Source organism: Ursus americanus, chromosome 23, assembly GCF_024610735.1.
Source record: "Ursus americanus isolate L20-20 chromosome 23, mUrsAme1.1.p, whole genome shotgun sequence".
In the NCBI taxonomy this organism is placed as follows: Eukaryota; Metazoa; Chordata; class Mammalia; order Carnivora; family Ursidae; genus Ursus; species Ursus americanus.
In genome coordinates this window covers 5,774,965-5,790,358 of record NC_142149.1, presented here as the reverse complement: position 1 = coordinate 5,790,358, position 15,394 = coordinate 5,774,965, and the positions used below count along the sequence as shown (strand labels likewise).

General features: G+C 62.2%; 2 protein-coding genes across 14 annotated transcripts in view; one reads left to right on the top strand and one right to left on the bottom strand.

The window, feature by feature from the left end:
* Positions 1–1,576, top strand: part of TMEM94 (transmembrane protein 94) — a 34,328-nt gene extending 32,752 nt beyond the window's left edge. For all 9 annotated transcript variants that reach the window (XM_045813902.2, XM_087854117.1, XM_045813901.2 and 6 more), the window contains one exon: positions 126–1,576. In XM_045813902.2, coding sequence (XP_045669858.1) covers positions 126–198 — 73 coding nt within the window. In that variant the 3' untranslated portion in view covers positions 199–1,576. The remainder of the gene's footprint in view (positions 1–125) is intronic.
* Positions 1,132–15,249, bottom strand: CASKIN2 (CASK interacting protein 2). 5 transcript variants are annotated; one of them, XM_045813908.2, is made up of 21 exons: positions 15,095–15,249; positions 13,418–13,945; positions 9,851–10,021; positions 9,029–9,080; positions 8,403–8,500; positions 7,854–7,999; positions 7,668–7,763; positions 7,452–7,582; positions 7,168–7,276; positions 6,711–6,819; positions 6,404–6,498; positions 5,684–5,945; positions 5,443–5,564; positions 5,292–5,352; positions 5,123–5,214; positions 4,826–4,936; positions 4,646–4,747; positions 4,397–4,535; positions 2,757–4,232; positions 2,447–2,669; positions 1,132–2,036 (listed from the first exon to the last, which is right to left on the bottom strand). In XM_045813908.2, exons 6-21 carry the CDS (start codon positions 7,995–7,997, stop codon positions 1,946–1,948), a joined length of 3,363 nt encoding a protein of 1,120 aa, XP_045669864.2. In that variant the 5' UTR covers positions 7,998–7,999; positions 8,403–8,500; positions 9,029–9,080; positions 9,851–10,021; positions 13,418–13,945; positions 15,095–15,249; the 3' UTR covers positions 1,132–1,945. The 5 variants fall into 5 exon arrangements, with proteins under 5 accessions (XP_045669864.2, XP_045669862.2, XP_045669863.2 ...); XM_045813906.2 differs by lacking the exon at positions 9,851–10,021; XM_045813907.2 differs by lacking the exon at positions 9,851–10,021 and having other exon boundaries at positions 13,418–13,531.
* Between the last annotated feature and the right edge of the window lie 145 nt (positions 15,250–15,394).

The window sequence follows — 15,394 nt, the reverse complement described above, 5'->3', positions numbered from 1 at the left end:
ATAACCTCCTGGGCACGGCTCCCCACTTGCCTCCGCTCCCTGGACTTCCCTCCTCCTCTGGGGTCCTGCCCTGTCCCCCGTCTGGCTTCTGCTCTAACCCGGGCTCTCCTTTCCTGCCCCACCAGGGTCCGGGTTCGCTACCAGAAGCGGCAGAAACTGCAGTTTGAAACTAAGCTGGGCATGAACTCCCCCTTCTGAGCCAGTGGTCACAGTGGTCCTCGTTGAGCTGGTCCCGGGGCTAAAGCCAGACCAGTTTCTGAATCTGGGATGTTGGTATCATGAATGTTTCAGGGTTTCGTCTCACGCCCTGTGGCAAGGCAGGCCCAGCTCCGCGTCAGATCCGGCTGTCGTCCTGACCCCCCCAGAGCTCACTGCGGAGATGCTGGTGGGCCGTGGCCTCGGCATCAGGACAGTCTGGTCTTGAATGTATGACCTAGTGCACTTAGCAGAGGGGCCCTTAGCCTCTTCCACCTGCAGGCTGCCTCCTTTAGGGTCTCTTAACCCGGGGCCCTCTGCTGTTGGGTCTCCGGGCAGAGCCATGAACCTGGGGGGCTGGGACCTCCATGGCAGCAGCTGTGGGAGGTCCAGACAGGCCATTGTGGAAGGCAGCAGCCGTGCACCCTCTCTGTGCCCCACCTGTCTTCCTGGGGCAGGGCCCTGGAGGTGGTTGCATACTTTCCTTCCCTGCCTCTGTAGGGGAGCCTCAAGCTCAGACCTGAAGATGAAGATGACCCTTTGCCTTGCCCTGGAACCTCTTCCTGTGCCTGCCTTCAAGCTGGCCTGGAGTGTCAGTCTTGGGGATACGGCCCAGGGCTCCTTTTGGCCCCCTGCCCTAGTTCTCCTGTGAGAATGTTTTTACTGGTGTATATTTTTTACTGGAAATGAGCCTTTTAGGAATGAATGTAGACTGGTTTGTATTAAAACTCGTAAATTGCTTAAGAAAAATCTGTGGCTGGTCCATGAGGCAGCCGCTCAGGGGCCCACCCAAGGCTCTGGCCGGTGAGGGCGCCCCAAAGGGGAGGGGAGGGTCCAAGCCTTGCTCCTTCCCCACTGGCAGGAGCCCTCGGGTCTGGCCCGGGCGAGAACCCTGGGCTCAGAGGTCCGTGGCACAGATCCAAACACACAGCCCGATCACGTGGAATGACACTTTCATTGGGGTTAGTTGGGATAAGAGGTTAATGGTTACAGAGCCGGGGCCTGGGCCACCCAGATCAGGCTTCCAGCCCCGAGGCGAGCCATGCGCACTCTTGCAGTGGCCTAAAGCCCCTTCCTCGTGTCCTCTCAGGCGGTTATAGATAGAATAAATTCCATTTAAAATATATGCATTTCTCTCTGCTTAAAAAATAACATTTACAGTTGAAAAAGGTTGGACTTCAGGGATCTGTTAATCCCCCTGGCCCCACCCCTGCCAGCTTTGCCTCACTGAGGGCCGGCAGGGGCAGGGGCAGGGTGGGCTGGGGCTCAGCCACCACCTCGGAGAGCAAGCCCCTGGCCACTTATTTACATGTCCTGTGTACATCTGTGCGGCCCCGGTCAGACACACAGCCTTCTGCAGCCTCCTTGTGTGCCCAGACAGCATAGCAGGTGTCAGGAGGTCCTTGGCGAGGGATGGAGACCCTGGAGGTGGGGAAGGGCAGGGGGAACACCCCAGGATCCCTGCAGCCACCTCTTTCTCCGGGGGGAGGAAGCTCCTGCCGGGTCCCTGTCCACGGGGCAGGGCTGTCTGGTCAGATTACACACCGGGAGGGGGCTCTGCTGAGATGTCAGCTGCTGACAAGTCCCCTCAGCCTCCCGTGGAGACTGCCCCCCGGCACTGCAGCGCTGACAGCCATGGGCCTGGAGTGGCAGGACGGACCCCGCTCGGGCAGCACGAGCTTCTGCGCCAGGGCGAAGGCAGCAGGCCCTGCAGGTCACGCTGGGCGCGGCTGAAGGCCACCAGAGGCTCTCAGTCCAGCATGGCATCCAGCTGGTCAGCCAGGGCATCAAACATGGTGCTGATGTCATCCAGAATGTGCTTGGTGGAGGTGCCGGGAGGGCTGCAGCAGGAAGGGAACCAGGTCAGAGCAGAAAATGGGCCGTGGGGGGACCAGGGGCTGTGCCTGAGTTCCTGGCTGGCACCAAGCCCCTTGCGTGCCTCGCACTTCTCATGGCCTCCCGGGGCAGCAGGAGCTCCCGGCCCTGATGTGAGGGCATTAGGGCTCAGGAGGAACCGATGCACTCAAGCTCAATGCCTCCACGTGGCAGCCACCAGGATTCCCCACTGGTCAGATCTGGGTGACTTCAGAACCGGGCTCCTCCCTTTCCAACAGCCTAAGGATCTGTCTCCTCCCACCCCCGCCCCACGTGCACGCCACCATTCCCAGGACCCCAGGGAAGAGGAGTTAGGAGGAGCTATTCCTCCATGGCAGCCCTCTCCCTCCCTGCCCGCCCGCCCAGCACCCCTCACCCCTCTCGCTCCTCAGTGCCAATGCTCTTCTCTGCGGCCCTTAACGCAGCTGCCAGGGATGAGCTGGTCTGTTCCAGCCTCTGCTGGGCCCGGCCGGAGCCCACGGCCCCAGTGCTCTCTGGCCTTGGAGGAGGCACGGGGCGGGGACCAAGCCGGGGAGCCAGCTTAGGGCCAGAAAATGCCAGCTGGGTGCAGGCCACAGACACAGGCTTGGGGGCCGTTCCTGCAGAAACAAAAAGGTTGGCTGTGACAGATGTGCCGGACGCAACCCCTGCAAACAACGCTCCCTCCCATGGGCCCTGCCTCATACCTGCGCCTGGCACCTTGATGAGGGCAGCAGGGGAAGCAGGGGGCTCCGTCTCCCCGGGCCGCCGACTGCCTGCCACGTTCTCCAGAGCAGGCCCAGGGCCGGGGGGTGCAGGGGGCTGGGATGGGGGGTTGGGAGAAAGAGGGGCTGGAGCTCCCTGAGTTGGAAGGCTGCTAGGGTCAGGCTGGGGAGGGCTGGGAGCAGCTGAGGAGGAGGGCTCGCTGGGGGTCTGGGAGGGCAGGGGGGCAGAGGGGCTGGGCGTGGCACTGGCCACTCCGAAGGCCAGAAGTGCCGTCTGCAGCGGCTCTCTCTCCCGGCATTTAGGCCTCCGCTTAACAGTGTCTGACTCCGTGAGGTTGAAATCCAGGCCGGCGGGCACAGGCGCCTCCCGGGGTGGGGGGCCCGCTGGCTTCGGCCGCTGTTTGATGGTCAGGTTCCCCTCCTCCGCAAATGGGAGCCCCTCCCCTGAGCTGCCCCGAGATGGGGGTGTCCCCTCCGGCCCTGGCTCCTCCTCCTCTGTGTCTGACACAGGGCCAGTTGGGGCAGTAGGGCCGGGAGGCTCCGGGGGGCCTGTTGGTTCACTCAGTGTTCGCCTTCGGGGCACAGAGGCCCCCTCCTTCGGCCCCGGGCTTCCATCTACAGGAGGCAGCTCCGTGGTGGGGCCAGAGACGGAGCTGAGGCGTTTAGGGGGTGGGGGTGGTGGGCCTTTGCGTCGGGCACGAAGGGCAAAGGACTGGCTGCGGGGAGCCCCTCGAGCTGGGGTCGGGCTAGGGCTGGTCCGCGCTAGGGCACTGCGTCCCGGTCGCCGCGTGAGGGTGGCATAGCTGCCCAAGGCACTGCCCGCGGGCCCTTCAGCCTCCCCCTCTGCTTCCCCCTCAGCAGGGCCAGGGCGGCTCAGGCTGTGGGACCGGCGCTTGGGCCGAGGTGGGTCCGGAGGAGTGGCAGGGGGACCAGCCAAGTAGGAGAAGGCACGAGGTGCACCAGGAGGTGGCCCTGGGGCTGGGCTGGAGGGTGGGCCCTGGGGATACATAAACACATAAGGGGGGGGCCCTTGGCCAGGAAGTGGGGAACAAAGCTTAGGGGGTCGCTCTGTGCCCTCTGGAAGGTTCCTCTCCTGGGGCGTGCTGGAGTCTCCACCACTAGATGGGGGGGCAGGCTGTTCCTGTGAATGACCAGACCCTCGAGAGCGTGCTCCAATACTCTCCTGGCTGGGGGAGCGGGCAGGGGGCAGGGGGAGTGGCTCAGGGCCACCCCCAGCCATGGCTGCCTGTAGCTCTGGGCTTAGCTCGCTGCCTTGAAAGGTGAGGAGGCGTGGGCCAGCTGCAGCCGGACCATCCCCATTCTCCAGCCCCTCGATAGCCATTAGCTCTGGGCCTCTGGCTAGCCGGCGGCCACCTTCCGCTGGGGCCTCCCCCTGAAGCAGGCCCCGCCGGAGCTCGGCCAGTCGCTTCACTCCCAGCATAAGCTTCTTCTGATGACCTGAGAGGGGATGGGTAGAGGCCACAGGGTCAGCTGGGGCTGCAAAGGGCCACCCTAGTCCCTCCTGGACCCCATTCTCCCTCCTGGACTTGAACCCTGAAACGTTTTAAAGCCCCTTGGAGGCACGTGGGGGCCCGGCCAGGAGGCCCCAGGGCAGTCCTCACCGAGCTTGTTGACCCCGATCTCCTGCAGCTCCTCCCAGGTGAGGTCGGCCACCAGCCCCATGGAGTCGTAGCCGCTGCTCACCAACTGCTTGTGGTACTGCGGCAGCCCCAGCGCGCACAGCCACTCCCGCAGGTCCGCCTGGAAAAGGACCCCGTGGGAGCTGGCTCCCGGGCCAGCCTCAGCCCCCAGCCAGGAAGGGCCCACGCGGCACGGCTGAGGGTGGGAGCCGGTGCCGGCCACCTGCTTACCGGGATGTAGTTGGGCAGCCACTCGGCAATGCTGAGCTGAGCAATCTCCGAGGCGATCTTCTTCCTGTGGCCAGGCTTGGTCACGCCGATGGCCGTCAGGTCCTGCCACACAGACTCGTGCCATCAGGCCCCCTCCGATGCCCGCAGGGCCCTCCGCTGCCCTCCCGCCATGGCGCCTACCTCGGGAGTCATGCGGCTGATGGTCGGCACGTCGTAGCCAGCCTGCAGGAAGTGGGCGGTGTAGCCCTCCAGCTGGAACTCACTCAGCCAGTTATGAATGGCCTGTGCGTCCTGCGGCACGGGGCAGAGGCTGAAGTTAACAGAGCGGGGTCCGCTGCGGCACAGCATGGCCCAGCCATCCGCCCCAGCCTCCCCTAGGCGCCTGGCCTGGGCAGGGGCTCGAGCCCACACGGAGGCCCCCATCCCACGCCACCGCACCCCCGGGGCTCCCAGCCCACTTCCCAGTGCAGGTCCCACCTTCCCCTCCAGCAGCTGCTCCGGCCTCACGTCCTGGGTGAAGAGCTGCTCCCCAGAGCGGTAGTTGACCAGAGGGCGGTGGCTCAGGTTGTCTTCAGGAGGGAGAGAGATGGCATCAGGAGCGGCACGATGGAGGGGTGTCTACCCAGATACCATTTACCCTTCCTACCTGCCAGGGATGGGGGGTGCAGGCCCGGCAGCACCTGGTCCTCTCCCGGGGAAGGCAGCGGCTAGAAACAGAGAAGGAGCTACTCAGCACGTGCGGCGCGGACAGTAGGGTGGAGGGCTCTGTCCTGGTCCCAACGCCCCCTCTCTCCTACCTGGGCGTTCTCGATAAGAAGGCCAGTGCCATGGCCATTGGTGCCCTCGGAACTCTGCCCGCTGCCGGCACTGCGGATGCTGCCCACACTGCCCTCGCTGCCCACGCTATTCCTGTCACCTGCTGCAGGGGCACAAGCAAAGGGGTTAGAGCCCCAGCTGGCCCTGCCAACAGCTGACTGGCAGCTTGCCAAGGCCAGACACCCACCCGGGTGCCCGGCACCGCCCTCTGGGGGGATGTACCTGGGCTGTCTGGGCTGAGGCCCACCCGAGGGAGCTGGCCATAGGTCAAAGGGTGTAGGGGGTCCTCAGCAGGGGGCTGTGGTGTCCGGGAGAAGCCTGGACGCAGGGGGGTGGGGGCAGATGGGAGGCGGGGCGCAAGGACGCCCACCCGCTTGCTGACCACCTCCACGATGCCTGGGGGGAAGTAGCCCACCCGGTCCGTGCCCCTCTGGCTCTCGTGGATGTGACCCTTCCAGCGGCCATCGGGATGCTGCTCCAGCACCTGTGGTTAGACGGGGTGTTGGGGGGACGATGACAGTGATCGCTTCCTGCAGCAAACAAGGGCAGGCAGCCAGCCCTACAGCCACAGTCCAGCTCCTCCCCATGAGAAGCTGATGCCCGGGTGCACCCACAGCTCTGCCCTTCCTGCCGGCATCCAGCCCAATCCTCTGTGTGCCTCCTGGGCCTACACACAAGAGTCCCAGAGTCGGCCTGGGTTCAAATCCCAACGCCGCTGCTTGCTGAGGTGTCTAGGGCAAACCACTTTAATTTCTCTAAGACTCAATTTTGTCATCTCCAGAAAGGGAACAATTAAATAGTACCTACGTTACCGAGACGGGAGATATTCAATGAGATAGTGCACATAGAGACCTTAGCCCCGAGCCCGATCCACAGCAGGTGTCCATGTAAGTGACAGCGGTCACTGGTGCTAGCAAAGGAATGCCCACCCCCGGTCCTTACCGTGATGACGTCCCCTGCCCGGATGTTGAGAGCAGTGGGATCATGGAGGTTCCAGAAATCCTTCAGCGCTCGGACCTTCAGGATCCCTGAGGCCTCTGACAGAAGAGGCAGGGTTAGGGTGTCTTCCCGCGCGTCCTGTCCCCTTTGCAACCCTCCCCCAGGTTCCTGATGCAGGAGTCCCCTGAGCGGCCCTGGTTTGGGAGTGTGACATCTAGCTCCTGGGACACTGTTCCTGCCTCACATCCTAGTCCCCACTGGAGTGGCTCTGGACCCCCAGCCTGGGCCGGGTCTTCTCTCACAGACTCACCTCGCAGGAGCTGCTTGATTTCTCGGCTGGCCTGGGAGGTGGTGAACTGATTGACGATGTCCAGTGCCGTCTGGTTGTATGTGTTCCGGATGTTCACGTCCACCCCGCCCTGGGTGCACAGTGCAGTGTGAGCAGGCACGAAGCGCTCTGCCTGCCATTTCCCCCAATCCTCACCACTACCCGGGAGGTAAACAGTCCTACTGCTCTTACGTTTTACAGATGAAGAAATGGAAGCTCAGAGATAGGATCGAGGATGAGCTCAAGGACATTCAGCTAGCAGAGGCGGAACCGGGGCTTGACCCAGGTCTGTCTGGTCTCCAGCTACAAGGCCGCCGCCCACCCAAACATCACGTTGTTGTTGGAGACCCCCTCCTGTGCTTCCCCAGCAGGTCTCCCACGCAGCACCCACTGGGGGGCTCCACACCCGTGCACGGGGTGACCGGGTGCCCACACCCACCTCCAGCAGCAGCCGCACCACCTCCGTCTTGCCATACAGCGCAGCCTCGTGGAGCGCCGTGCCGGTCTTGGTCTGGCGGTTGATCTCGATCCCGGCTCTAAGGAGCTGCCTGTGGACGTGGGGGGCAAGTCACAGGGGTGGTAGGGGGCAGGAGAGGAAGCAGATTGCCGGGGGCTGGAAGAGTGACCCAGAGTCCGGGTGAAGAAGGCCGCAGGGCAGGGCACCGAGGGGACATCACCCTTTCCGCAGGAAGGGGATGGGGAAGTGGGGGGGGGGGTGGGTACCTGATGACCTCTCTGTGGCCATTCTTGGCAGCCAAGTGCAGGGGCGTGGTGTAGTTGGGGTCACAGGGGTCCTTGGCCTCACCCTCCAGCAGCGCCACACACAAGTGACTGTTTAGAAGCAGCTGGGCCACCTGTGGCGAGCAGCACCCAGGTAGGGCTTCCTCCTGAGACCCGCCCCCCCCAGCTGCCCAGCACCTAGTACCCCAAGAGCCTCACCTTGAGCCGCCCAAACTCGCAGGCCAGATCCAGGGGCGTCTTCTTTGCCTTATTGACCAGGCACGGGTTGGACTGATGCTGGAGAAGCATTTCTGACTGGGGTGGAGGAAACTGAGTGAGGGGTCTGGCCCAGCCAGCCCCCCTCCCCCGGCTCCAGCGCCCCTCACGGCGGGCAGGCTCCCGTACCACTTCGTAGTGTCCGTACTGGGCGGCCAGATGCAGCGGGATCTGCCCATCCAGCGAGGCGGCGTTGACGGCCGCAGAGGCACGCAGCAGCAGCCTCACTGGCTCCAGCCGGCCCTGCCAGGCGGCGTAGTGCAGCGGGCGCATGCCTGCAGGGGGGAAGGGGATCTGAGGACATTCTGGGAGGCTGTGGGGCCGGGGAGGGGACTGAGGAGAGTCTGGAGCCACCCCAGCAGGAGGGGGACACAGACCCAAGGGAAGGGACGCTGGTTCGGTCAGAGAAATGTCCAGCTGTATGGGGCTGAAGTCGGAATCCCGCCTGGCCCACCACGGGTGATCTGGTGGGACCTCAGGCCAGGAAGGTAAGCTGAGCCTCCTCATCTGGGTAGCGGGGTATTAGAACAACCCAGCACCCCAGAAGGCTGTGAAGATGAAAGAGGTGACGCATTTGCAAGCCGGAGAAGCTATGCCAACGTGTGTTAGCATTGCTAGGATGTGGCAGGGGCAGACTCTGACCACGGGGTGTGGCTAGCGGACACACTGGGGTCTCACCATTGCTGTCCTTGATGTCAACGGTGGCCTGAGCCTCCAGCAGCAAGGCTATGAGCTCCAGGCTGCCCCCCAAGGCGGCATGATGGAGAGCAGAGAATCTGGTATGGTGGGACACAAGGGCGGGGTGTCAACTGAGCAGTCCCCCACCCCCCAAATCCTGGTCTTCCACACCAGACTCATCCCGGAGGTTGGCAGGGCTGAGTTACTTGCCCACTGTGCCCTCGCTCCCCCACCCTGCCAGCCCTGCCGTGGGAGCGCAGAGCAGCCGGGCTACAGCATGAAAGGGCTCAGTGTCTGGGCTGAGAGGCCTGTTTGTCTGGCCTCCCCCCCCAGCCAGCCCAGGGGAGGGGGCCGTGGGAGCAGGAGCCCGAGGGCTCCTACCCTCTGGGGAGAAAAGGGGGCCTAGCAGGAATCTGACCCAGGAGGTTCCTCAGAGAGGCACCGGGGCTCCCTCCCCTCACTCGAGGACAGCTCCACAGGCAGGAGGGTGGGCAGGAACCAGAGCTCTCAGCAAACACAATCCAAGGGCCAAGTTTGAGAGGGGAAGGGACCCTAGGGCCCAGGTCTTTCCCCTTACCCCTCCCCCACCCCACGGCTCTCGAGGAGGGATGCGGGCTCACACTCACCCATCAGCATCCTGGTAGTTGACGTTGAGTCTCTTCGTGGAGCCGAGGAGTTCTGGGGATCAGAGCAGAGGGCATCAGGACACCCTAGAATGATCTGCCCTTACCTGCATCCTAACCAGTTCTCCCTCCCCATGCTGCTCCCCAATCCAGCTGACCTCTTGGGGTGCAAGAAAGCACCTGCCCCATGGCCCTTCGGCTGTCCTGTCCCTCTGGCTCCCCACCCGGTCCACTGGCCCATCAGCTTGAGAGCGCCCAGTGCAGGGAGTAGCCGCAGCAGGGGCCTGGCTTCCCTGGGCCCCCAGCCCAGCTTGTTTATAGAGCCAAAGGGGGCGGGAAAGGGGGGGACTGGCATGCCGTGCCCTCAATGGACAGGCCCACGAGTGCATGGTTAGCATTCCTGCCTGAGCGGGCCAAGGAGAGTCTCATTGTCCCACTGGGCCGAGGGGGCTGGGAGAGAGGGGAGAGGGGCACTAGATGCCGGAGGGTAGCGAGGCAGACGCCTGACTCAAGCTCGGGGACATCCCTAAGTGGGGTACAGAGAAGGCGGCATCAGACAGACCTGCACCGGGCTGTGTATCCCGAGCAAGTCACTCAGCCTGTCGGGCTTAGTGTCCTCATCTGTAAAACGGGCCCGTCACAGAACCTGCTCACCAGGTTGTGTGACCCTTGTTGGCCGGCACGCCACACCGGGGGCTGTCGCCCTTCCGCGCTCCTTACACGTTAGCCGTTACTGTCCACATGCTGTCCTCCAGCAGAACTGGTACAGCCCCCCCCACCCCCGCCCGGTCCTGTCAGGGGAGTAACTGCTGATTCTGCACCCACAGGCTCCCAGCAGAGATGTTCATGCCCCGGGGCAGAGGGCTCTCTGCTGGATGGTGGCCAGAGCCACCAGGGGCACAGGCAGGATGCTGGTCCATCCCCCCGGTCCGCGAGGATGAGAGGATTCAGGCAGGTGTGCTCCAGGCACCGGCCGGGGCCCAGGAGGGGGCGGTCCTTGATGAGTGTTGGGAGAGAAAAAGGAATGTCTGTCACAGGCGGGCCCCTGCCTCCTGCTGGAACCCACCCCTGCTGGGAAGGAGGAGGCCTGGCTCAACCCAGGCTGGGCAGGGTGCCAAGCATGCTGGTCCAGGCCTGCCCTCCAGGCCCTGGTGGGCCCCTGAATACCCCAGCAAGACAGGGCCTCATTCCAACAGGGAGGGATCAACTCAGGAGAGAGGAGCATGGGATGGGGAGAGAGGGGACAGCTACATTTAGGACTGAGCCGAATAACACGATATGCTACACAGAAAAGGTAAATACAGAGCTGGCAGTCGCAGAAGGGGTGAGGGGGTGGGGGCCGCTGGAAAGAAACGGAGGCCTCCCAGGCTTCCTCTAGCCCCCTCGGAAAGTCCTTGTCACACAGAGCCAGTCAGGGCAACGGGAAGGAGAGCGGCTTTAGGAGCCGGAAATGTGTGGTCCAAATTCTCCCCCTTACTAGCTGCGCGACCTTGGCCAGCCGGGGTACCTCTGCGAGCCTCACGGAAGACGATGAGGTCGGCAGGAAGGAGAAAGTCCCTCCACCTGCTGCCAGTCCTGGCCAGTCCGGGATGGGGCAGCTCAGCAGTGAGATACAGTCCCTCCGGGGAGTGGCAGGACAATGTGACAGGAGGGACAGACAGGAACAGGGGCAGGGCCAGGCTGGGTGGCTCTGTTCTTTCCCGAACAATGGCCGGAAAGGCGGTGGGGGAGAGAGGCTCAGAGTGACTGGGCTAGGGACCTTGGCTGGAGGGCGGAGGGTCCTGGTTCCTGGCAGTGGTTCCAGCCACTTCCCCTGCAGCGCAGCCTTCTTCCCGGCCCGGCTCTGGGGGTGGAAGGGTCGCTCCTGATTTAGGCTCAGGCAGAGGATGTGAGCTCACTGGGCCACCCTCAGCCCACTCCATTTCCTCTGGCCAGAGAAGGAGACAGCTCAGAAAAGGGAGCAGGGGAGGGAGGGAGGGCAGGGGCAAGGCCAGGGCAACTGCACCCTTCTCCTCCCAGCCACCTGCTCTGTCAAGAGGACCAGGGTAGGCAGGGAATGCCAACCCCCCGGTGGCCACATAGCAAATGGAGGAGGCTGAGGAAGCATCTCTCTTTGGCCACCCAGAAGGCTCCAGCCACCCACCAGAAGGAAAAAGGGGAGCCCTGACACCTCCCTTTCCATCAGTTTCCTTTGCCCCTCTGTGATATTGAGCAGGAGTTCCCAGCTTCCCTTCTGAGGACTGCTTTAGAGTCACCTGGAGAACTTTCTGATTCACAGGGTCTCAAGATCTCTGTGACGATTATTCTAATTCTGAGGGAGAACAGAGAATCTGTGCTTTCAGAACCATCACTAGGTAATTCTGATGGGCAGCCAAGTGTAGGAGCGGAGGGGAAAGGACAGGAACTTGACTCTGATCTGCCACATAATGGCTGTGTGACCTTGGGCAACTCGCTAATCCTCTCTGAGTGTTGGTTTCCTTATCTGTAAAGTAGATATAGAAATACCCATCTCACAGGGAATCGAGGGCTTACAATATTTCATAAACTATAGGATCTGCAAACATCACCTGTGATCTCGTTTTTGTACCAGCTTTCCCAGCTTTTCAGGGGACTGGGAGGGCAGGCTCGGTGCCAGGGCTTCACAAGGAGTCCCAGGACCCTGTCACTCTGTGTCCTTGCCTACACAATGTACCCGTCCCCTTTGGGGCTAAAGGAAGGAATCTCTTCCTCCATAGGCATTTCCCCTGGGGCACAGGGCACCTTCCCAGAGCCTAGGAGCCTGGCTGTGAGGTTCCTGCCACCAGCCTCCAGACTCTACCTGCTTGCCCTCCTGAGGGCCTCACTTTGAGGCCCCAGAGCTGAGAGGCCAGCAGCAGCTCAACCAAGGCCCTACTGGGCAGGTCGCCAAAAACAACACAGAGGTGAGGGGAGGAGGGGGAGTGGCTCCCACTCTTGGGCCTCCAGGGCCCTCCCAGGACCTCTCTGGCACCTTCCTTCCATCGTGCTTACCCTGTATCCACTTCCCCAGGGCACAGGGGCCGCACCACCTGTCCTCCTCTCCACCCCGAGGCCCAGCTCCACCTCTCCATACCCTGCGTCTCTTGCCCTGGTGTGCAAGTGGGTGCACACACATGTGCACATCTCCCAGGCCCTTCAAATCCGTCCTTCTGGCACCCCAAACTCCCAGGTGTGGGTGAGGATAATTAGATGTCTTTATGCAGTCTAGGGGACCCCTTCCTGTGCACAGGGCTAAGGTGTGTCTTAGGGCTACAGCACTCTGAGGGAACCCTCCCTCCCCCAGCCCCAGACTCGTGGCAGGAGCTACTTCCTACCCCTGCTGGTCTAGAAACTCAGGGGACAAGTCCAGTGTCCTCCTGGGACAGCTCAGAGAACTTGCCCTGAAGCCCAGAGGTTGGGGGCGGAGGGAATCTCACCACAGAGGTACGCAAGAAATGGGGTTCAGGTGTGGCCACCCATGCATGGAGCCCTCACAACCCTGTCAAGACTAGAGACCCAGGGGCACCTGGGTGGCACAGCGGTTAAGCATCTGCCTTCGGCTCAGGGCGTGATCCTGGCGATCTGGGATCGAGCCCCACATCAGGCTCTTCTGCTATGAGCCTGCTTCTTCCTCTCCCACTCCCCCTGCTTGTGTTCCCTCTCTCGCTGGCTGTCTCTATCTCTGTCGAATAAATAAATAAAATCTTTAAAAAAAAAAAAAGACTAGAGACCCAGGCTTTGGAGAAACCTCTAGAAAGTTAGCTTTGGCCACACACTTCCAGGGGACATAAGCAGTTAAGTCAAGGGGAAGGGACTTTAGCAAGTGCTGAGATAGTGATGAACTCTGCTTTAAGCAGTAGAGCTCTTATTAAAAGCAATCTTATGGGCATCCCCAATAAGCTGCCATAAATGCAGAGATGCTATTGTTGAATTGGGGGATGGGGTTGGAACTCTAGCTATTCAGTTTTTCCCAACCCCACTGCCAGAAATCTCCTGCCTCCAAAGACGACGTCAGAAAAACCACCTGCTACAGGCAACTCCACGAGGGCAGGAATTTCAGTCTGTTTTATTCACTGCTGCCACATAATGGCCCGGTGCCTAGAACAAAGCCTGGCACACAGCAGACACTTAAAAAAAACTCAAAGGAATGTATTTCAGCCCATTCACTTTACAGGTGAGGAAACTGAGGCCCAGAGAGGCTAAGTGATTTGCCTAAGGATACAAAGCAAGGGGTGACCCAAAGTCCTCTCTGGCTCTCCCACTGAGGCGTTCCTTACAGAACAGACAGTCCTCCCACCACAAGTCCCCAGATCACAGTGACCCACAAGCCTCTCTCTGTAGGCTGAGCACTCAGGGCAGGGTCTCAGCTAGACAGTCACCCCACCAAGCACTCACTTGTCTTTGCGGTCTTGACCTTAGCCACCAGTTTCTGCACACCAGTCACATCTCCATTCTTGACGGCAAGGATCAGGTCCTGTTCACGACCCATTCCGGTCCCTGGGCTGGGCTCTGTGATCAGGAGTCCAGGGCAGAGGCAGGAAAACTTTAGGTCTAAGCCAAAGCATCAGGGTGCCATGCCTTGGCCCTTTGGGGGGCCAGGCGTCCTGGGGGAGCGAGTCTGGCTTCTTGTTAGGCACTGACGGGTGCTCCCTCAAAGTGTTTCATGAACAACCACCACAAGCAGGAAAACCGATCTCTGAGGGGGTGGTGGCCTCGTGGAAACCCGAACAGAAATCTGCTCGCCGCGTCTGACAGCCCAGGGATGAGCTGGGACTGGGCACGCCAATCTTCCCGGGGTGGCTCAGGAGCACCAGTGCCCACCCAGAGCGCAGTCAGCATTCCCTCGGGCCTCAGGAAGCAGCAGTGGACAAGTCTCAGGGGTCTGGAAAAGGTGCAGTGCCTCTGCTGCAGGCGGGGACAGGCCTGCAAGGGTCCCAGAAGTGGGGCTCAGAAGGGTAGGACAGGGCTTCCAGGGAGCCCCCGAACCACCCGAGCTGCCCTTCTGAGTCAAGGAAGGGCCAAGCCACTCAAAGCGGGAAGACAGCTGCCAGGCATGAGAGGAGTATCTGTGGGGAGGCGGTGACTTTCTGGGAGAGGGAGGCTGAGTCACTGAGGCCCCAGGGCACCTGGCAGCACCTCAACCTGGGGCAGGAGGGGCCCTGGCAGCACGACACACTGGGGCAGGCTGGGCCAGCAGCCTGTTCTCCACAGCCCGGGGCTCTGACACCCACAGACAACTGGTGGGCCAGGAGGTGGGGCCTGGAAGGGTCAGGCACAGGCAGACAGGCAAGGGTCACTCCCCGTGGAAGGTGCCTACCCCCAGACTCCTCCCAATCTAAGCTTTACTATAATAGCTGGATGCCCTAGCCCCAGGCTCTTTACAAATTCAGAGGGTGGAGTGGGGAGCATATAGCGCCCCATTTCTGGCGGGGGTCTGACTGCTGGACCGGGAGGCTTTACAACACCTGTTGCTGACCCATCCTCACCCCTTGTGCGGGATGGTGAAGCAGCTGGGCAGAGAACAGAGACAAGAGCTGGGGCATGCTGGCAGATGGGGCTGCCTGACCCCCCCCCCCAAAGCCTGAACCTGAGGCCCGGAGCCCCGACTTCGCTGCAGAAAAGCTTACGTCAGTTCTCAGTGGCCAGGAATTTGTTGCCCGAGCCCTGTGGCATGAGACCCGTGCAGGCCTGGGGCCCTAGCTGGGGTCTCCTTACTCCTAGAACGTCCCAAGCCCAACCCAGATGGCACTCCTGCTCTTGCCCGCAGCCGACACAGGAGGAGGACGCCCCTGGTAGTGCTTGGGTCGGGCTGGCTCCCCCGCCCCCCGGAATGCCCGTCCAGCGCCGCGCAATCCCCCCAACCCAGCCCAACCCAGGCCGACCCGGGGAACAAAGCGGTGGGAGCTACCGGGAGAGCCAAGCGCCGGAGGGATTGATGCGGGAAGACGGAACAGGAGCGCGAGGAGGACGGAAGGAGCAGAGAGACGAAGGCGCCCGCGGATCCCGAAAGAAAAGTTAGTTTGTGCCCGCCCTCAAAGGTGCTGACCCCCCGCGCAGGCCCCGCAGTCTTACCTCTCCCAGCTGCCCCGCTGGGGGTCTGGCTGGCCCTTCTCGGTCCCTGGCACTCTGGACGGTGGCTCTCACTGCCCCCCTTACCCCTTTTCTCCTCCTTCTCCTCCTTTTCCAAGACCGGCTCGGCGCCTCCCGCAGGAAATCCCGCCCCTCCCCCCTCCCTCCCGCCGGATCGGGAGCAGAGGGACCGTCCCGGCCGCGCAGTCGGGCTGTCAGTCAGCGTCTACGGCCCCGCCCCCATCCGTACCAGACCCCGCCCCCACCGCTTTCGTCCGGACCTGGCACTCTGGCCGGGTCAGC

Coding starts and splice junctions, on each gene's coding strand:
- CASKIN2 (XM_045813906.2), bottom strand. CDS start 13,511: ATGGGTCGTGAACAGGACCTGATCCTTGCCGTCAAGAATGGAGATGTG. Junction 6,820..7,167: donor TGGTGCGGCTGCTGCTGGAG/GTGGGTGTGGGC, acceptor CTGTGCACCCAG/GGCGGGGTGGACGTGAACAT. Junction 4,937..5,122: donor AGCAGCTGCTGGAGGGGAAG/GTGGGACCTGCA, acceptor CCCGTGCCGCAG/GACGCACAGGCCATTCATAA.